Source organism: Quercus robur, chromosome 7, assembly GCF_932294415.1.
Source record: "Quercus robur chromosome 7, dhQueRobu3.1, whole genome shotgun sequence".
In the NCBI taxonomy this organism is placed as follows: Eukaryota; Viridiplantae; Streptophyta; class Magnoliopsida; order Fagales; family Fagaceae; genus Quercus; species Quercus robur.
In genome coordinates, this window is record NC_065540.1 from 13,742,676 (window position 1) to 13,765,128 (window position 22,453).

The 22,453-nt window shown below is 32.2% G+C and overlaps 2 protein-coding genes across 2 annotated transcripts; one reads left to right on the forward strand and one right to left on the reverse strand.

The window, feature by feature from the left end:
* The first annotated feature begins 10,859 nt into the window (after positions 1–10,859).
* On the forward strand, positions 10,860–16,585 carry LOC126692372 (E3 ubiquitin-protein ligase APD2). Its single transcript, XM_050387963.1, has 10 exons — positions 10,860–11,385; positions 11,746–11,852; positions 12,140–12,265; positions 12,383–12,476; positions 13,134–13,208; positions 13,294–13,376; positions 14,869–15,015; positions 15,356–15,428; positions 15,506–15,857; positions 16,246–16,585. Exons 1-10 carry the CDS (start codon positions 11,064–11,066, stop codon positions 16,319–16,321), a joined length of 1,455 nt encoding a protein of 484 aa, XP_050243920.1. The 5' UTR covers positions 10,860–11,063; the 3' UTR covers positions 16,322–16,585.
* A 2,055-nt stretch (positions 16,586–18,640) lies between these two features.
* On the reverse strand, positions 18,641–20,424 carry LOC126692373 (rhodanese-like domain-containing protein 10). Its single transcript, XM_050387964.1, has 2 exons — positions 19,898–20,424; positions 18,641–19,072 (listed from the first exon to the last, which is right to left on the reverse strand). The coding sequence occupies exons 1-2, from the start codon at positions 20,356–20,358 to the stop codon at positions 18,871–18,873; spliced, it is 663 nt and encodes a 220-aa protein (XP_050243921.1). The 5' UTR covers positions 20,359–20,424; the 3' UTR covers positions 18,641–18,870.
* Between the last annotated feature and the right edge of the window lie 2,029 nt (positions 20,425–22,453).

The following is a 22,453-nucleotide window of genomic DNA, read 5'->3' on the forward strand; positions in this document are numbered from 1 at the left end:
TCTTGGTGCCACATTATCATCAACTATCGTTACATGAGTTTTAGCTATCATGATAATAGTGGAGGAAACAACAATCAGTAGGCAAGAATCAATGGGCATAGTCATTTACTCGGTTACTGTCATAGGACATAATTTAATCCAAAGTTTTCAGTCTTGCAATGTCACTAAGCTATCCACTTAAATATTTGTTTGGGAGTTACTTATATTCGGTAACTTACTTGTATAATTTGAGATAAAAACCTAAAAACTAATTTGAGATAAAAAACCTAAAAACTAACTTATTTACAAAAAATCTAAAAGCTAAATTATTTGAAATAAAAGTGAGACGAACAGTAACATGGGACTTACAATGTTTTAAACAAAAAAAAAAAAAAAGCTTTTAATTGGTTGACAAACGAAGACTTATTTTCAACTTATACCCAACAAACCCAAACAAAGGAACACTCAAATTAGTTTGTGTGAATCAAACAAACACAGCACAATGTAAGCAGTCACAACAAGAATGGCAAGCACAACACATACAAGTAAACACCCAACCTTATATTTAAAAAATAATAATAAAAATAAAAATAAATAATAAAACCCTTAAAGTTTTGCCTCACCAAAACCTGCCTTAGCCTAACACACACATCCTACATGGCTACATAGGCTAAAACCCACAGTGGTACAATGTTTCCCTGACGAAGTACCCCCTATGTTTTTTAGTCTAACCCTTTGTCTTAGACATACTTGCTCAATGTTGTTGACCCCTAAAACAGCATAGGTTTATAGTTGCATGAAATACCATGGCACTCCTATATTTGCTGCCACATCATGAGAAAGCAGAAACTACTCTTTTTTTTTTTTTTTTGCTGAGAAGAGAAAGTAGAAACCACTACCTCTGTTTGATTTAACGAAGCTTGCAGGTTATCAAAAAAAAAAAAAAAAATACTCTTAGATGCACTGCCTACTGTCTTGGAATTTTTTTGTCTTGCTGCTAGTACTTCCACGACTGCTTGGTAACTAACACCCTTGCTTGCTGCCACCTGTTACATGTGCATAGCATCCTACACACGGAGGGCTTGGCCAAAGCTACCTCTATGTCTGACCAATATAGTCCACACAACACTAGAGGGTAAAGGCTCTTGTCTAATCTTTTAAAAAAAAAAAAAATTAAAAAGAAAAAGCTAAAGGATCAATTTGTGGTTTATGCAAAATTAAATTTTATGGCTACATGTGTTTACAATGTAAAGGATCAACTTGCGAGGGAAGCACAATGTGTTTACAAGATTCTGGTTTCCAGCAACTGATGCAAAAAGTTATGGCTACATTGGTTACATTGAATAATGATTATGATAAGAATTGTAATATTTATTATTAGGAATAAAATGTGTATAGGATTCAGATCCTCTAGATTTTCTAGGGTACTCTACCAAATAGATTTCTTTAAATCTTAACCATTCTTTAATGATTTAATGGTCTGTCATGTCAGCATTCCACTAACAATAATCTTAATTGTTTTGTTTGTAACATTATTTTATTATTTTAAGAATATTGTTAGTGGAATGCTGACATGGCAGAATCTAGACCATTAAATCATTAAAAAGTGGTTAGGATTTAAGGAAATCTACTGATAGAGTTCCCTAGGAAATCTAGAGGATCTGAATCCAATGTGTATAATGAAAAAACTAAATATATTTATGAGTTTGATTGTAAGTTGTAATATTAAAATAAAATTTAATATATATTTTAAAAAATATCTTAAGTTAAATTTAAAAATATCAAAAATATATATATATCTTACTTATTCAGTTAAATTTCCTTAATTTTTTTTTTTTAATTTGAGAGAGAGAGATGAGTTATTTTTTATGATTTTTTTATTTTTATAATTGTTGTGTATATGGAAAGTTTGTTTAATTGAAAATATATTAATTTTAGAAATTATTACACCTATACTATGTTATTACAACCATTTTAAAGAGAAATAATTATTATTCATCTTAAAGAATAGCTATTTATAAGAAATAACTATTTCCTATAATAAAAATATAATCAAATTAAAGAATAGTTAAAACATAGGAATAATTATTAAATTATTGTATCTATTAAAATATACCAAAAATGTCATATGTGTTGTGATGACAGTTTTGTAATAAGGACCTTTAGTATGAATCTTTTCAAAGGGCTTGAAATATTCACGATTGACATAGTTTATTTTCATTGATTTATAACTTTTAAAACAAACGAAAAAAAAAAATTGTGACAAAATTGTTGTTGTTACATTAATTATATTTTTATATAAAGAGTTAAACCTGCTAAACTAAATAGGCAGATGTGGAAAATGCTGCTTGAATAATTGATCCTTACTGGAAATACATTATATTTTTATATAAAGAGTTAAACCTGCTAAACCTTTCCAAAAAAAAAAAAAAAAAAAGGCAGATGTGGAAAATGCTGCTTGAATCATTGATCCTTACTGGAAATATTATACTATTATGTCGATTAAATTCTTTAAGAAGTAGGATAGCCTAAGGATGCTTAGTATTTTAAACATAATTATGAATGCCAATGAGTTGTATCTGTGATGTCAATTCGTTTAGGAAGCAGTTTTATTATATTCACATTAATTTTCTATCGGTTTGTTTGTGCAATTTTCTAATACATTCATCGTAAGCGTGATAAAAATATTGTTATATTTATCAATCATTCTTAGACAAATCGACACAAAATTGTTTATCTTATTAACCACAGAAGTTTGACATCATAATCATATATCATTTTCTGGCTTTGGGAGCTGGGATCGAGTCCACAAGAAATTATTCAATAGATCCAATCATACTCATCACAATAAGGTGCATCTCATTGTGTCATTGTCTCACAACCTCAATTGAATGAAGATGATCACACCTATGAGAAAAAAATGAGACACTTAATTACATATTCACCAATGTCTCAAATCTCTCAAACACTAAATATACAAAATACACCCCGATATATAGGCAAACTCAAACATATATGTTTGCCATAATATTACATTCATTGATTCATTCATTCATAGTAGCTGCATATTTGAATTCACATTAATCAATTGCCACCCTCTTTCTTTTTCTGGATTGTGCTTCGGACTTTGTCCCATCCTTTCTTGCAAGCAGAAACAACAATCTCTCCCTGTTTGACAATGACTGTCTTCACCTTCTTAGTCTTCTCCTTAACCTTTAGCTCCGTTTCCCCCATTGTTTGCTAAGAAAGGAGAAGGAGACGATGATGAAAAATCAGAATTGTCTTTACTAAGGAAGGAAAATTAATGAGAGGAATTAGATGACCTTGTGGTACTGTCTTATTCTAAATTTTCGTTCTCCTTTTATATTCATCGTATTTTCCATCATCATGGACATTCCAACCTGTAATGTTACCACCTCCATCTAGCTTTCCAACCTGTAATGCCACCAACTTGACCAATTCTTTATTATTAGCAGATTTAGTTATACATTATTAATTAGTGACTAATTGGGGGGTTTTGTTTGAGTTGCTGCCAAGGTTCTCTCACAGGTCATAACTAAAAATGTTCTGTGGTGATCTGTGACCAAATTTAGTTGGCTTGTACCACCCCCACATTCTCTTATTTTCTGTTGAAAGAATTGGTCTAAAATTGGGGATGGATAGACCTAGATAATAATACAATTTTGTGGTAAATATGATAGATGGTAACACGATTGATTTTAGCATATATAGGCCTAGTCATGTATTATGAAAGAGCCTAATAACAAACTAGCCTCATCACATGCGCTTCACATGTGTAGTGAGGCTTTTTTTTTTTTTTTTTTTTTTTTAGTAAAAACGTTGGGTTTAGTGGTCCTATTTTATAGCCAAAAAAAAACTCTCTTTATTTTTTATATATATTTTTTATTTTGAAAATCTAATTTATAAATAGATAAAGTAATTTAAAAATCAACAGGAGAAGGACCCTACTTTTTAGGCAATGTTTTAATGGGAGTTAGAGTTTTTACCAAATTGTCCTTTAGTTTTAGTTTTGCATAAACATAGGGGTGTAGGGATATTTTTGAACCAAAAAAATTAGAATTCCAAACAAGAGAATCCTCTTAAATAATAGTATAGATATAGATGAAATAGGGGATAACGAGCAAATTCTCTATCTAAGATCATGTATTCCAAAAATAAAAAAATAAAAAAAATGCTTAAGATTATCGGACGCTCCATGGATAAACATGGCTAGTTTAAAATTTAAATTCTGTTTTATATCTAATAAAAAAAAAAGTAGCCTTTGCGCGTGTGATAAGGCCTTTTTTTTTTTTTTTTTTTTTTTTGTCTTGTCATAATTTTTTTAAATTTTGGATAGGTTAGATTTGAACAAATGCATTAGTAAGAGAGTGTTCTACTTTGTAGACATTTTAAGTGGAGTTAGAGATATATTTTTAAGGTGTTGTTCTCAAGTTTTTTTCTTGTTAAATGTAATATTGAGGAGTATTTCTGAATCACATAAAAATTCAGTTTAAAGAGGAGAATCCTCTTATAAATAGTATAGATAAAGAGAATAAAAGTCTAACAATAACAATTTGTCACATATAATTTGTTACTCATTTTATTGGAAAGGGGAACCACATTAGCTAGATAACGTGGTACTCCTAGAGGAGTGAATAACTGTTGACAAATATGCATTTGTATTTTAAGATTTTAAAAAAATGTACATTCTTTTTTTACATGAAAAAAAAAAAAAAAAAAATCACCAAATCAACTCGAGCAACGTTTGCATTGAGCAGAGAATCACCACATACATGATACATGCTCAAACCAACAATATCTTAATCAATTAGCTAAAGAGATTGAAACTTTTTTTTTCTTGGCATAACATTCATAATATTGATAACCACAATATGGCTGAGAATGAATCTGGTCTTGCAAAAGCTGGTTTTGGAGCTATATGTTTAGCTTTCTCCGAACCACGTACCATCCTTTTTTGCACATGCCCACAACCTTCCATCCATTTCTGAGGAAAAACCTAAGCTGATCATCACCATCCCCTTTCTTCATCTGCTTCCTTAGCTTCATATATATCTGGAATATTTGAGATTGAATATTGGTATAAAATTTATGTATTGTTGTCTTATATATAACTTTCCCACTACGAACTTTGTGGTTGTCTTTTATATATACCCACTTGTGAAAGTCGTTATAAACACTTATCTGAACTACCAAATTTAGGTACCGGCTTTATGTATATTCATTGGTTCATCAACTCTAGAAGGTTCTCTTCAAAAAGAACTGTAAGTAGAAGATTCTGGCTGTTTTCTCTCTGTTTGGGGCCAACTCTAATTAATTATAGTTATTTTAATTGTTTACTAGTATTGCATGTCCTAATCATGGTTGATTCGATGAATGCAATCTTTTGTGGTGTTCTATATCTGTAATTATGTATATATAGCATGAGTTTGCCTCAAATTAGTTCATTGATAATTTGGTAGAGGTTCTCTTTTTGGTTCCTCAAGAACTGATTTTGCTAGCTTATCGGTAAAGATCTATTTCATTTTCCAAATTTGCGTTCAAAGTTGAAACTCCAAAAGCAAATTAAAGCAAATCAATCCTGATAGGCAAGAAATTATTAGATCCACCAGGAGGACTGTAATGTGGTCCTCCCAATCAATGAGATAATGTCATTTATGCAAATGTGTGAGTGAACTTCCCAATCAGCACAATAAATTAAAAATTAAAATTATCAAATGATGTCACATTTGCATAAATAAAAGCATTTTATTGGTTGGGAGGTTAGGGAGGACCTCGTCAACAGTCCTCCTAGTAAACCTAATAATTTCTCCTGGTAGGCGCAAGAGATCATGCAAAGCATGACGGTGTTCTATTTAAGTTTTGCTAACATCTTATTTTTTATTGAGAATAGAACCAATAATTATACGCCTAATCTTTTTGTGTCATACTTAATCTTAAGTATGACTTTATTAATTTTGATTTTGAATAACTTTTTCTTCTTGTAGATTCAACAAGTAAATGATGTAAGCAATACATACATTTGGAAAAAGAATCCAATCTTTCTAGATAATCAAGATTGCTATATAACATATTTAAACATGATTATGATAATTTTTATTGCATTATTTCATTGTAGCTTCTAGTTTTTTGATAAATTTCTTGTTTATTGTGAGATTTTCATCTGACATATTATATATATAAATTTTGCTAGTAACAAAGTTATCAAGAGATCTTAGTTGAGATTCAATTATTTTTTTTATTGTTCACCTTTTTTTTAAATAAAGTGTTTCATATTCAAATTGAAAATTTCTAGTAATTATTTATAATTTAAAAATTAAAATAAAATGAACACTAACTACAATATAAAATTATAATATGACAATAATAAAATAAGTTTTAACGTGTAGAATAATCAATATAATTTAGGAAAGGTATTATTATTATTACAATTTTGCTTAACATTAAAAATCACCCCATCGCCTTATATAATATACTCCCAAGCAAAGATGAAATGAACACATAACTCAATGAATTAATACTAACTAAATCAAGATTAATTAGTTTCATATAAAAAATCATATATCATAGTTCAAGACTTCAAGTATAAAATTTAACCAAAACAAAATTATGATTTTTTTTAAATGAGTTTAATTTTATCTCATCTCCTCTCTTACTACTTGGGTGTTTCATGTTTGTGCCACATGACCCATGATGTCATGACTCATGCCCATCCTATAATAAAACATTACCCTTATTCAGCCAAAAAAAATTGACAACGAATTAAATTGTTAGGATATTATTCTGTGTTAAGCAAAGTCAGACTTTCACTTCTCACAAATTCGGCCAACTAACCAAGATGCTTGACCTTCATCTTTTATTCCATCTAACTTTACTAGTATATCTATATTCTAATCAATTGTGATTTTTTGTCTAACATTCTTAAAGCAAACATGTTGAATTTAATTTTAATTTACTCTCTAATCTGCCCATGATCTGCTTATGCAAAAAAATAGATCATGGCTCTGAGGCAGTTATCCCTTAGAGGCGGGATTCCAAACAATGAGGACCGACCAGTTTGACAACAATAGAAACAAACAACTCTTGTCTACAAGCCTGGACTTGATTGAAGAAAGGAGAGAACTTGCAACCATTAAGTTGGCTCATTACCAACAAAGACTTAGTTAGGGGTATGACAAAGGCATCGGGACAAGAGCCTTTGTGCCCAAGGATTTAGTTCTAAGGAAGGTTGTAGGAAGCATGAAGCACCTTGCATGGGGAAGCTGGGCCCCAACTAGGAAGTGCCCACTTCTCTATGACGTATGGCTCCGAGGCAGTTATCCCTTAGAGGCGAGATTCCAAACAATGAGGACCAACTAGTTTGACAACAATAGAAACAAACAACTCTTGTCTACAAGCCTAGACTTGATTGAAGAAAGGAGAGAACTTGCAACCATTAAGTTGGCTCATTACCAACAGAGACTCAGTCAGGGGTATGACAAAGGCATCGGGACAAGAACCTCTGTGCCCAAGGATTTGGTTCTAAATAAGGTTGTAAGAAACATAAAGCACCTTGCATGGGGAAGCTGGGCCCAACTAGGAAGGGCTTATGGCATCCCATTTTTGGAAAGAGTAATGCTAGAGGCAGACTATTTTTTATTTATTTATGTCATAAATGTTTAGATGGTAAATTATGATTAGTATAAGAGTCCGAATTTGATAAGGATGGGGTGTAAAATCCATATTTTACATCATCCAATAAAAGATTGTCACTTCAGCATTTTACTTAAAATCCAATATATCATATCACACCTAATAACATCTCAGTAAACTTCCAATTTGGTTGAATTTATATATGGGTATTAGAGAGGTAAAACATGAGTTTTACATGATGTAGCATATTGAGATTGGAGGGGTAAAACATGAGTTTTACACCACATTCTTATAGAATTTAATCTCTTAGTATAATATTATGAGTTCTTCTATGTATGTAACAAAATATCACAATATCTTTACAATAAATTGAGGTGTCAACCTACCATTTTTCAAAATAAAATGAAATAAATAAAAAAATTATGCTTAGACTCATTACATCTAAAAACAAGTTAGGTATTATGAAAATGTTGTAAGATTTTATTGTACCTAATATTATTTTTGTAAGGTATTACATTCAATTTTTATATATATCAATCATATTATGCCAAGGTTTAGTAAAAAAAAATATATATATTATGCCATGTAGATTTTGTGTGAAAAAATATTTTTAAATTGAGAAATACTACAAACACAACAATTTTCACTTTATTTGTAAGAGCCCTATAACTCAACTAATATCTTCTAGTGTCCTTTCTCGTTATAACTACTAAATTGAAAAAGACAAACACAATATACTTTTACAATGGTTGAGTTGGCAACTTTCTACGTAATTTATTGATATAATCTTTTTACTTTAACAATATACCAGCTATTAAGTTATGAAATAAATATTTATGTGAATTTTTTTAGTGAGAATTGGAAAATGAGAGAATGCACCAAATGGTAATCGACTCACTATTTGGTGCTCCATTTGTGTTGCTACTATTTTTCTAACACAAACACCAAAAGAGGTGGCTCAGTCATCAAAGTTGCCAATTTGGTAACAAGAGTTGGCGATCCGATGGTTAGAGTTGAAAATCTGATGACCAGACTGACGACATTAACTACTAGACCATTGACTCTGGTTGATTGGATCAGCGGCACTAACTAGCGAACCAACAAGCCAACCATTAGATGGGTGAGCCATAATGTGTTTTTGTGAAATATTTTACCTAGTTTTTTAAAGTAAAATATTTTATAGCATTTTATAATAAAAAAATTATTATTAATTGAAAACATTTTCAAATTTAACTAAGTTTTACGAGGAAACAATCAATAAAAACAATAAAAAGCAAAACATATGTAATAGAGCCACAATGAAGCACAATCAAAAGGAGTATTTTGAGAACACAATTTCACACTCTGAGTAATGATTATTTTTCTTGATTTTATAATTTTAACTCAAATCCTATTTTCCTTTCAAAAGATAGGATAGGATGTACTTAGAGCACATTTGGTAGACTGTAATAGGCACTGTAATGTAACAGTTATTTTTATGGTTTAACTATTCAATAATTTGGTTATGTTTTTATTACAGGAAATAGTAATTCCTTATGAATAGTCATTCTTTAAAATGATGAATAACTATTTCTCTCTAAAAGGGTTGTAATAGTTATTCCTTAGTAAATATAAGGCAAAAATGCAAAACTGACCCTTTAACTCTTTCTGTTTTTCATTTTAGTTCTTTAACTTTTAGTTTTGTCAATTCAAGGCTCCGTTACAACTCAGTTAGTGCTGTCGTTAGATATGCTTGAAACGACGCCATTTTGTTTTGTTTTGTTTTTTTTTTTTTTATTATTATTATTTTTTTTATAAATTCGGAATTAAAATAAAATAAGAAAAATCTGAAAAAAAAAAAAAAAAAAAAAAAGGGAACGACGCCGTCATTCCCCTTCCCTAAATCAAAATAAATGCCAATAACATTTTGCAGACAAAACAGGAACAAATGCACCAAAATCAAGCAAACCAAACTACACCCCTGTTAAGCCACAAATAGCATAACAAACAATCAAGTCAAAAATGAACAATTTCAGTACCAAACTTATCACTAAACAGGGAGCTATATATAGGGATAATAATTACAAGTTAATTCTCAATTGGGATTTTAATAATATGACTCATTACAACCATATTATATTGAAATCAATATACCACCAAGAGGATGAATAGCACTAGTACTGTACCCAAAAATTTGACAATCCAAAAGTCCTAATTACATTAGAATATAAAACGAAAATGAAAAGGTATACAGTATTGGATTATTGATCCGATTCAAATAGATGTAGATCCGAAACTCACAGTTATGTTAGATTAACAGAGATAAGATATGGATTCTGAGCTGAAAATGAATAGAGAGAGAGAGAGAGTTTACTGGAATTGGCCATGGAGATTTCACTGACTTCATTGGGGAAGGGGAACGACGACATCATTCCCTTCATGTTTTCTTTTTCTTTTTTCCATATTTTTCTTATTTATTTTAATTCCAAATTTAAAAGAAAAAAGAAAAAAAAAGGAGTAAAACGGTGTCGTTTCAAGCATATCTAACAGCAGTACTAACTGAGTTGTAACAGAACCTTGAATTGACAAAAATTGAAAGTTAGAGGATTGAATTGACAAAACTAAAAGTTAGAGGACTAAAATGAAAAACAATGAAAGTTAGAGGGTTAGTTTTGCATTTTTGCCTAAATATAATAATTTCTAACATTAATATATTTCCAAATAAATAAACTTTCTATATCCACCTAACAATTATGGAAATAAAAATCATCAAAAAATAACTTATTTCTCTAAAATTTAAAATATATTATTTTCTAGGAAATATAATTGTATGAATAAGATTTTTCCTAAAATAGATTATAAGTTTTATTCTAATGTTACAACTCACAACCAAACTAATGAATAAGATTAGTTATTTCATTATAATACATTTTATTCCTGATAATAAAGATTACAATTCTTATTGTAATCCACATTTAATGTACTAATTCGAAAATATAGCAAAATGGTACTCATTCCTCTCATATTTACAGTAGATCTTATTATAAATTTAATGAGTGAATCTTATCATGAATATAATAAAAGATAACATCATTCACCGTTATTAGAAAAGATTTAAGAATTACTGTTAACAAAGATTTTTTCCTCCAGAGAGTTCCAACTACCAACCCATGTTAAAAATAATAATAATAATAATAAAGGAACTAACCCCAAATAACTGTCACTCTTCCACCAACTCCAACTACCATTCCAACAAAGAAGAAAGAAAGACCGACTGGTGAAAGTTGAAACTCTGTCTCTCTCTTTCAGTCTCATCTCAATGGACCTTTCTCTTCAGCGATTTCAACCTGTTCATTCCTCTTCTTCTTCACTCCCTCCCCCTAGGGTTAGGGTTAGGGTTTCAATTTCCCTCCACAATTTTTCTCTCACTCTTCCTCCTCCTTTCTCTCTCTAGAATGGCAGACACTACGACAAGCACAGCTCCTTCTTCTTCTTCTGCTTCTACTTCTACTTCTTCGTCGGCGCCTGCGATCAGTAGGGACACCTCCGGCAATGCGGCGTCGTCTTCGAACTCGTCGCAACTTCGCGAAAACGAAGACCAAACTCAAACTCAAAATGAGCATCAACACCGGTTTCGAGGCCATGAGATAGAGCGCCAACAAGTCGGCCATGTTCCTTATCATCGTGGAGATCTATCGGGTTTCGATGACTCATCAACGGTCATCAGAGACGACACGTGGTCCTGCGTCATCGTCCTCCTCACCTTCTGGTTCTTCGGTACCCCTTCTCTCTCTCTCACATTTAATTACACTTCTATCCTCCGTACTTGAGATTTGGAAAATATGAGAATGTTAATTTCGATAAGTGGAAATACACGAAAAGATTGGATTCGAAATGAGGAAATTCGCTTATATATTAGTTAGAGTGAGTAACAGAGAATGTAATTTTGGATAGAATAGAATGATGGAAAAGAATTTATGTGGCGGGGTTTGAGATTTGGGGTAATTATTCTAGTTTAATTGTGCTTGTTAAGAGTGATTAAGCTCAACCAAGTTTTGATTGTTAGAACACAGCATTTCATTTTCAATGTGGTTGATAATGTTAGCTAAGTTTTGGTGATTTTTGTATTGCTTACAGTATCGATGACTTTGATATTGGGAGTCTATGGCTCGGTGAATTTACTGCTTGGACCTAATTGTTCACTTCTTTTGGAACCTAACCCAATTTTTGTGCAGTATATAAAGGTGATTGCCCCTTCATTCTTATTGTCATTTTTTTTTTTTGAATAGTTTGTGGTGAATGAAAATCCTCTGTTCACTGTCCCGCTCTGCGTGTTCCACTTGATGCTCCACAAGCTTGCAATACTTTTAATTCTCCTTATGAACAAACAAAAGTTTATATGGAAAAAAAAATCAAACACATGGCATAACACAGTTAGTTTGTGAAGAATAAAGTGAAACACTAAGAGTGGGACATGAGATTTTGGTTCGTTTGTGGTGATGTGGTAATCTTAATTGGTTTATTAAAATAGGTGGAAGAGCTAAACGATTCAGGCCCCGGTCCAGTGTTATATGGGTTTTATAAAGCTCCGGTTCTTGATACTGTTACCACTTGGTCCGAAACACGTAATACCACGGTTCAGGTTGATTCTCATGAGGCAAGTTTGCTTTGACAGAATATTTAATGCAACTCTGTATTTGTAGTATGTTCTTGAACCTTGTGATTGTATTGTTGACGTGGTGGGATTAACTTTTTTTTTTTCATCCTTATTCAGGAGTGGGCATATTTGCTAAATGCGGGGTCTCGGATAAATATTTCATATAGTGTGGTCTCCCCAGGGTCCTCTGTTTTTCTCATAATTGCTGAAGGTAATGTGTCTGTGTAGAAATTTTATGTTTGTGCAGAAATTCTTTTTTGATAGATAGGTAGTACTTCATTAAATAAAAGGGAAAGTAACATAAAAAAAAAAACCAAATCACGCAGGCAGTGTGCTAAGGATAAAACAAAAAAACTATAGTACATGTTCGCACAGAAATTCTTATGTATAGAAGTCAGTCACATTCTATGAAAATGGAACGTCTCCATTTAATTTTACAAGTTTGAGTGAAAGCTTGGCGCCCTAACAATTCATAGTAAGCAATTAAAGTAACATCAATTAAGCCCTAAATGAATTTTATGCTCTTGTTTTAGTAATGGATACTGTTGCCTTAATTTCTCCAACTCTTGACTATAGATTTGCACTGTCAAATATGTTAAAAATATAAAAGCCATTTGATTTCTCTCTCTCTCTCTCCCCATTAAGCAAGGTTTGGGAATTGACCTTCACACTGAAGCTAAATTTAACCTATCATAAGGCCTACCATAGTTGCAACATTTCTCTACCCTTTCTTTATAATTATTTTTGAATCTTCTGTGAATGTGTGTGCATAATGTGAAATTTGTCTGTGTTTTTTCTTGTCTTTTAAATAAACTGATTGCAATTGTGCATTCATTGTCCAAATTATTCTGAAGCTGGGACATTGCAGGGAATGATGGCCTTTCTCAGTGGCTTGAGGATCCTACATACCCTAATACCACCTTATCCTGGAACCTTATTTCTGGTGAGATGGATGTTGGAAAGTACATATGTGACATGTTCTGTTTATTTCAATCATATACTGATGTTGGCAACTTCTGTTTATCCAGGAAGTGGCATGATTACACAGGACATATATGTGTCTTCTAGTTATTATGTTGCAGTAGGAAACTTAAACACAGAAGAAGTGGAGGTAATTTTGCAAATTTTTAACATATTATATTATAATTTACTGGTTTGATATGGCTCCAACTTGATCTATTTCAGAACCTTTATGATGATAAGTCCATGAATACACTTCTTTTTCTATTATCAATCTATGAAGAAATTCTGTTTTGTCTATCAGAAGTAATATTGTGTTACAACTGAAAAATGGAATCAACTAACTAATGTTTAATTCTGTTTTGGAACCTTTGGACTCTTGGCTCTCATTCGATGGCATATTAGGATTGCCTTGTAGTTGAATTGGTTAAATTAAAAAAAGTTGGCTGGTTTGGTCATTGTAATCTGTCCTGCTTAATTGAGCGAGCTTAAATTGAAGTACTATATAAACCATTCTATGGAAGAAACGTTGAGAATCTTGGAAGGTTTTCTATTCAATGCCACATCTAAGGAATTTAATAATATTTAAGGAAATTATTTGCTAGTATTTGTTTTCAATCATGATGAATGCCATAGCATCAGAGTGAGATTGTTACTACCCTTTCAGTTATTAGTGATGGCTCTACATGACTTAATGCTGATTCTGTAGCCCCTGCTTGATATTCAAATCAATTTATGTAATGAATATATTTTGAGCATGGCATTTATTTCTCTCTGATTTAGTTGTTAAGGGCAAAAGAAAGCCCCCCCCTCCCCCCACCCCTCGCTAATACTGTCTTTAAAACTCATTGACTAATATGCAGTGATCTAAATGATTCGTTCAATCCAACTTTTTCTCTTTTTTCAGTATGGAAAGTTTGGATACCCTTTATACTTTTAGCAACTGGATAGAAACTGCAATTTATAAGGCTTGTATAAATGGTTTAGTCATTCTCAATATGATAGGGTGGATGTGTCTTCACAAAGCCCTTTGTTCCCCAAACCTCCTTTATTTAAGGCACATTCTATGAAACTTGGGGAGCATAGTTCCAGTTCCATCCTGCTAACCTAATGCTCTAGATTTTGTGTCCATTAAATTGATTTAATTCCTTTCCTTTTTAAATCTAGAGATATTACTGAATGAAATTTTGATTAAACTCACTTCTTAACTTAGGCATTTAAGTTGAATGGTAGACTTTTAGTTAGTCGGTCTGTGCTCATCAAAGTAAGAAACTATTTTGTGAATACAATTTATTACTTTCACTGTCATATGATAAGCTAATTGGTTGGTGGGAACCCTGGAATTCCTGTAATCTTGGAGCTGCTAATTTGGTAAGTTTCAAGTAACCCTTGCATATAGTCAAAGTGTTTAGAGTGAGCGTCAATTTCAGTGAAATTTAAGGTCCTCAATGAGGGCTAGGATAGTTACAAGGTGACTATTGATAAGCAAGCCATTTAATTTCAATAAATCTATTCCTCAATAGAACATGGCTAGTCATTTCTTCTTGCCATTATCTATGATTTAAGATATTTTAAGCAGTTATGATGTTTCTTCCTTGTCAACATTTAAGTTATTAACTTTTGTTGGTTCGAACATTAAACAGGTGCACTTAAGCCTCAGAGTGAAGGCTTATTTGTATAATACTACAGAAGCTTATTACAAGTGTACTTTTGCTGATGGGATGTGTGGTTTAAACGTTTTGTTTCCCAATGGGAATGCTGCTGTCCTAACCTCTCCTAGTGCAGAACAGGTAAGACTGTAGTTCTCTTGGCAGTTACTGTCATTATTATCATTTGCTCAATTGACTAAACTCTGGAGCAGAATTGAAAAAAAATTTTAATGTAGGAAATTGAACTTTATATATCAGTCTGGATGGTTAATATATTCAAATCATTTGTTCCATAGGCACTATGTTCTTGAAATCATTGTTTCACTTGATTTTACAAAATTGTTTAATTACACACATGGTTTTGCACTGGAGACATTGGTAAAATACCTTCTTACCCTCTCCACTGGACTGAATTTTTTTCAAATCCCTTGTATGTACAACAAATTTTACAGTTATTCGGAATTTTCTTTAATTGCTTCAGGGTAAAACCAGTGATGAGTTGTACGTCAGATTGTCCTATGGACCAAGATGGGCCACATATATTGTTGGCATAGGTATACTTTCATTCTTCTATTGCTTCTCTTAATGGAACCTTTATTTATAAATTGTACCTTAATATTTACACTTGTAGGTGGAATGACTGTGCTCATGTTATTCGCCTTTAACTACTTAAACAAGTTCCAATGTGTCCGTGAAGAGGGAAGGTATGTCCCTTACGGGGATATAGGATCTGAGAGGGCCCCTCTGCTTTCATTCAAGGATGATGATCTCTCAAGTTGGGGTTCATCTTATGATTCCGTTTCACATGATGAGGATGATATTGAAGACTTTCTAGCATTGGCTTCCCTAGAAGGGAAGTCCCAAGGGGATGGTGAAAACACTAACAATACCCGGCGTCTTTGTGCAATTTGCTTTGATGCTCCTAGAGACTGCTTTTTCCTTCCATGCGGGCACTGTGTGGCTTGTTTTGAATGTGCAACTAGGTAACTAGTCTCCATCCTTTCCCTTTTCTTTCTTTTTTTTTTCCCCCCTTTTTTGATTGGTAAAATTTGAACGTAGAACCCAGCCTAGCCTCACTCAATCCTTTATTGCTTGGTCCAAAGTACATATTATAGATTTTACTAGAACAAATTGAACACCGTTTATGATCTTGCAAATGGTAGAGGCACAGGTATTAATAATATGATATAACATGTAAAAATGTTACTAAGCATGTTTTCTCTTTTTTGCCATGCTTAAACGAGATGAAATTTGCCTTCTTTCTTGTCACAAACATAGGTGTTACAATCTGTACTGTACTACTGTGGCACCTTTACAGATTATGAGGGCAATATAGGCTTTCATGACAAGATTCAATCTAAACCCTTGCAGGATAGCGGAGGCGGCTGGTACTTGCCCAGTCTGTCGTAGGACCATGAAGAAGGTGAGAAAGATTTTTACAGTTTAAGCGACATAATTTCTTGTTAAAGTGGGCAAAGCCAAGTTGAATAATATGCAACGTGGATTAGTTGTCTACACCAATGCTTTCCTGCCAATCAATAGCATTCATTGAGTAAATTTGTAGCCGGATCATCAGGTATTGTTTGAAAGTGGAATGACCATATCTTGTGTTTTTTTTCCAGTGGACTTTCCACAGTATAAAACAATTTCTGGGTATAGGAATGTGAGAATACACACGTAATATTCAATGTAATGGAAATGTTTTTATTCATTTCTTTGATAGGTTAGATTTTTGGAATTTTTTTTTTTTTTTCCTTTTTCGCTAATTCCAGTTTTCCATTGATGTGCTAATACACTAGAATTATATAATACTGGAAGAGGCGACCTTTCTACTGGGTCTACCATGTAAAAGAAGATTTTATTTACAACAGCTGTGGGTGTCTTGTCTGCCCCTTTTTATCGGAGATCATAAACAACAAAGAAATCTTACAAGCACATATCGTCCATAAAGGCACATTGAAGCAATTCATTAATAACTAAACTAAAGGAATAATGTAAAAGGGCACCAATTGACTCGTTGAACATCTAGTTTGAATTTTTAAACCCTTAAAAATTAGGGAAATCGTGAAATTGATGATTCTATATCTCACTGTTGTGGAAAATAATGTTTGCAATTGCATGCCATGTGATTGATTTCAATATATTAAAAAAAAAATTACAGAAAAAATTTAATTAAAAAAATTCTTAATTTAATTTGAACTCCCCCTCTCTCTCTCAATTATTTTCCTCTTTTATCTAGTCGTCACCAACTATCACAATATATCACCATACAAATCCGGCCATCTGCTAAATTGGCCCACAAAGTCAAAAATCCTATCACGAAATAGAAGGTGTTGTTGGAAAATATGGCTAAATAAACAAGTTTTGATTCAACAATGCAAACCCTAAAAAATTAGCAATGACAAAAATAAATAGATAGAGTTAGAAAGATTTCACAAACTATAGAATCATGCAAAATGCACTGTCTTTAAAGGTTGATTTGTGCCACCCAGAGTAGAACTTGGTGTAAATGACTCTCTTGGCTGAACAACTCCATAGGATTAGACTATAGCAATTTTTTCAAGTTGATCACACTCAAGCAAGAAAAACTAAGAACAACCTTAATTTGCCTTTCCTTAAAACTAAAAATTGATGTTGAAATTTTTAGTGGAGATGAGCAAAAAAAACAGAGCAAAAACAGAGGGAAGAGGTGGCTGCTGTAGCTGAAAAACTAAAGAGCTAAAGAGGGGAATATAGGGTTTAATATACTAACTAATGTGAGGGCTGAAGGACTGCATGTAATGGTCACTGTGCAAGCCAACGGGCTGCACATTAAATGCCCAAACGGGCTGCTTATTTAATGCCTAACGGGCAAAACCAAAATGGGCTAGAGGAAAAGAATTAGAAAAAGAATGAGGAACAAGAGAGAAAGAGACAAGCCTAAACCCAATCCAAGCCCAACTCCAACTTTTAGCCCATTATCTTTCAAGCTAACACTTAAATGGTGTTATGGTTTATAAATATATATGTAAACTCATCTCTAACCAATGCTGAACACAAACATACTTTAAGTGTTTGAAACACAGATACTCCAACAAGTATATCATGAGACCACCATTTTATAGCATGCGAGACTCACAAATGTAAGGCCCACATATGTTATGAGTAACAAATCTTATAAGATCGTCTCATAAGATACTTTTACTTGTCACATATAAGTTGAAAAACCTACCAAAACTGACCTTGACCCTTTTTGAATCCATTGCCATCATCGCAGTGATGAACCTGTGCTCAAAAACCCTATGAACCTATACCTCCATCCCAAATCCAAACCAGGCACCAAACCCCGTATAACCAACAAGTTTATACCCAAAAAAAAAAAAAAACTGCCAGTATGGTTTATGTACATGACACGTGGAGCAATTTCACAAAGTAAAGATATAAAAAGAAGAATGATAAAGAAAAAGAGATCCTAAAGACGAGACTGATCAGAATTTGTATTTGTTATCCTTAGCTAGTTAGCTTAGTCATAGCGTTAAGGATTAGTGTAGCAGTTAGATCGACCATTGTATTGAACAATTGAGTGGGATCTTTTGCAGAGGTTGTCAAGTCTGCTTGAGCATCTTTAACGAAATGTAGCTGTAGGGGATATTTAGTAAATCACATAGTTGATTGTTGAATAAAAAATGAAACGAAATACGTTTGAACTGATTTTATTTTGTGTCCCATCTTTTTTTTTTTTTTTTGATGAACATTTTGTGTCCCATCTGTTTATATGCATACTGAATAAAAAATAAAATAAACTCATTCTGTTGATTGATTTTGTTTAAAACCGACCCTCTTGTCTTATTTGATCCTTAATACATGTGTAGTAAATGAAATTGCAAAAAAAAGAAAGAAAAAAAAAAGATCTTGAATTCATGGGACCCTTCAGTCTGATTGCTCAAAGCCAATCATTGCTTGCAGCTAATTTAATATAACGAAAAGTTGAGCCCCAAAGTACAGAAAAATCAAAGGTCAATTACTTTTACCCACACTCTCTAAGAAAATGAGCAATTGAAGGAAATAGTATGATGCACCCCCTATTGTTGCATACTGCAACTTTTCAGTCCCTTCTACTTCTGGGAAATCTTCATCTCCCGAGCGATTGAATCCCCCAGCCAACCACCCCAAGTTCTTGTATCCTCCTTCATATAACTTTGTAGCTGCCATAATTGACCTGAAATAACAACAACAAAATCAAGAAATTGCTAATTAAATTATCAAGTTAGTTCTAATTTCTTAGCCTGTTGAATAGAACATGATGCCCTTCATTTTACTTGAAATGGATAGAGTTTCACAATTGAAATTTTATTTTCTAGATTTGACAGCAAATAAGCCAAGACACTTTAAAGCTTGGAACATAATCCTCTCTATTTTACTTAAAATGGAAAGAATTCATTTCATAGATAAGATTTTATATCTTGGATATGACAGTATACAAAATGTCACGTCATTTAAAATTTGAAAAGATATACTTTTAGATTTGTAATATTTAATTTAAACTATAAAATGAATCCATTTTAATGGAAAGGATCCTAACACTTAAAATTGTTTTTGTCCCGAACACACCAAAATACCTTATCCTCATGCTCATCCCCATTATATTAGATGAAAAAAATTATTTAAAAAGATTTCTTTGATTCTAATTATATTTTCAAAGATTTTGATAGTTGCTATTTATTTTAAAAACTTAAAATAATCATTATATATATATGTATGTATGTATGTATTCTAATTTTGTTCTAATTTTTCAAAAATTGATGTATACTATTGTGTGACTTGTGTCAATGTTTGTGTCCATGCTTTCATGCTTTATTTGTTTGACAATGCATAAGATCTCATGAATGCACCTTAGATTTATAATATTTGATCTAATTATTAATTAACTATGAATTGGATCGATTTTAAATAGAGAGATCATTCAATATATGTGCATGACAATTTATTACAATCCATGCCCAGCTAGCGCCTTCAGCCTTGAATATGAAAATGAAATTCTCACCTTAGCCCTTCACCACAAGCTACAAGAAGTTTAGAGTCCTTATCAGGAACAACCTCCTCTACTCGCAACAAGAAATCAGGATTCATGGTAGTGAAATATTGGCCAGTCCATAGCCCAATGTAGCCAAAATGCACCCACTTCTTCAAAAGTGTAAGAGGGCTATTGTCCTTGTCCTCAATAAACAGTGGAACATACAGTGACCCCTTCACACGAGCCTTCTCTGTCTCCCAAACGGGTCTGATGTCCAGGAGTGTGAAGCCATCGGAATTAATGGCTGCCACTGCTTCCTTTGGCTGTATGGCCCTGATGGCCTGGGACTGTATGAGCTGCCGGGCATTATTGCTGCTGGACACTGCATTGACATGAAGTGCTGGTCTTCTTTTGGTGGTGGGAAGGGGTGGCTTAGGTTGTTTCTCATGCTTTGAATTGAACGTGGATATGTGGTTCAGTTGGATTGCCATCTCTCTCTCTCTCTCTCTCTTATCCTGAACTGAAAATCTGTGTTATTGATATTTGTGCAGTGAATTAATCCAATGATCCCTTTATTTTGAGCTATTTCTAACTTCTAAGCAACAAGCATCGAGTCAGGGGTTCGACTCCTGGATAGAGACATGAGTGAGCTTTTTTAATTTTTATTTATTTTTAATAAAATAGATAGGTTAGGATTTAAAACTTATGATATCCATTTTTATGATGAACTAGTTATAAATTTACGCGATACAACTTATAAGTATTACCTTCTCCAAAAAAACACTTATAAATATTAGTCCCAAAATATTTTTAAAAATGACAAGATTACTTTCTACTTATAAAAAAAAAATACATAACAAAGTATAATTGATATAATATATTATATTTTTTAAATTAAGTTATCTATATTTTTTATTTGAAAGTGTTTTAAAATTTGTAAGTTTTTTTTTTTTTTCGAGGAAATATAATACATTTTACATTCAATTATCATATAAAGCGAGATATTTTATAAATAATTTAATGTGAGGTTGAAATTTATTTCTACTATTTTTTATAAAGAATTCATCCTCTAAAACGGACCAAATTGGATTGAAGTGGACCAAATGGACTAAATAGATCAATGTGGACCAAATTGAAGTGGACTGCATCAGATCATATGGACCAAATTAGACTAAATTGGACTGAATTGCATAGAAGTGCATCAAAATAGACTGAAATGAACCGAATTAGACTGACGTGGACTGAATTGACCTAATTAGACCAAAGTTGACCAAATTAGACTGAATTGGACCATATGGACTGAATTAGACCAAAGTGGACCGAATTGGAGCAAAAGAACCAAAATGCTAAACTGATATGACTCAATAGGAGTGTAGCAACAATATATAAATATAGATGATAGGATTTCAAATTTGTGGCATTTGTTCCAATATTACTGCTTTATACCATTAAGTCAATACACATGCTTTATGATAATTACTCATTTTCATTAGGTCAAGACATCAATTTTTTTTGTAAGTAAGTTTTTAATCTAATTTCTTTATATGATGATAAGAAACTTTTTTAGTTAAGCTAATTGAAATTCACATGAGAGAGCTATTTCTAAACATGACATTATATAATGTTTAGTAAACAATCACATAGTGTGGAATGTGAATGTCTAGTTCACCCGTCGCAATAGTTGATGAAATTTTTGGTTCTTGAATAGAGAACTTAGAAGTGAAGATAGAATTTCTGTATCAAAAAAAGAAGTTAAGATAGAATTTCATTAAGAAACTTCTCTTAACTTTTATAAATCTATAATGATTTTATTAATGACAATTAGGGGGTTACAAAATATCTAAAAAGAAATACTAGCAACTGCATCACTCATTTTATATTTGACAATATCATTCCAGAAATGTGTCAGGGCTAGAATCGCTAGATAATAAGAATCCTGTAGTCTCACTAATTGTCTGGCAAATTCAGCCACACATATCTCTATAGATCTAGCTAGCAAGTAATGGTAGGAAAAAAAAAAATTGAACTCCAAACATAAATAATTGAGAGAGCTAGTGTAAAATGTTCCCATAGTGGTTGTTTGATTCACTGAATATGTATTTGAACATTTTTCTAACATCAACAATGAATATAGTGTTTTTGGGACACTTGTATGGTAGGCAAAATGGAATTGAAAAATGTGTCATAAATTTGGAGGTTTCAACTTTCAAGTTCCATTTACAACACTATGGTCACATATTTTTTGGGGTGATTCATGAGTAAAAAGCGAAACAGTTTGGCCAAATAATGTAATATTCAATCTTAAAAAAAAAAAAAAAAAAGGTTTTGGGGTCATTTTACACTAACGTTTTCTACTACTAAATTTAAATATATCAGTAATCATGGTTAGCTATCCATACCGAATTTCTTTTATTAGATTGCCACCAAACAACTTGACTCAGTTTGTTTCGGTATAAAATGCTTTCTAACATTGAAGCATTTGAATTGTTGGCCTTCCTAGACTTGTTCTCGCATTCTCAATAGACAATGCACTACTTCCAATAAAATACTCTTCCTTAAAAGATGGGAATCGAAATAAAGACATAA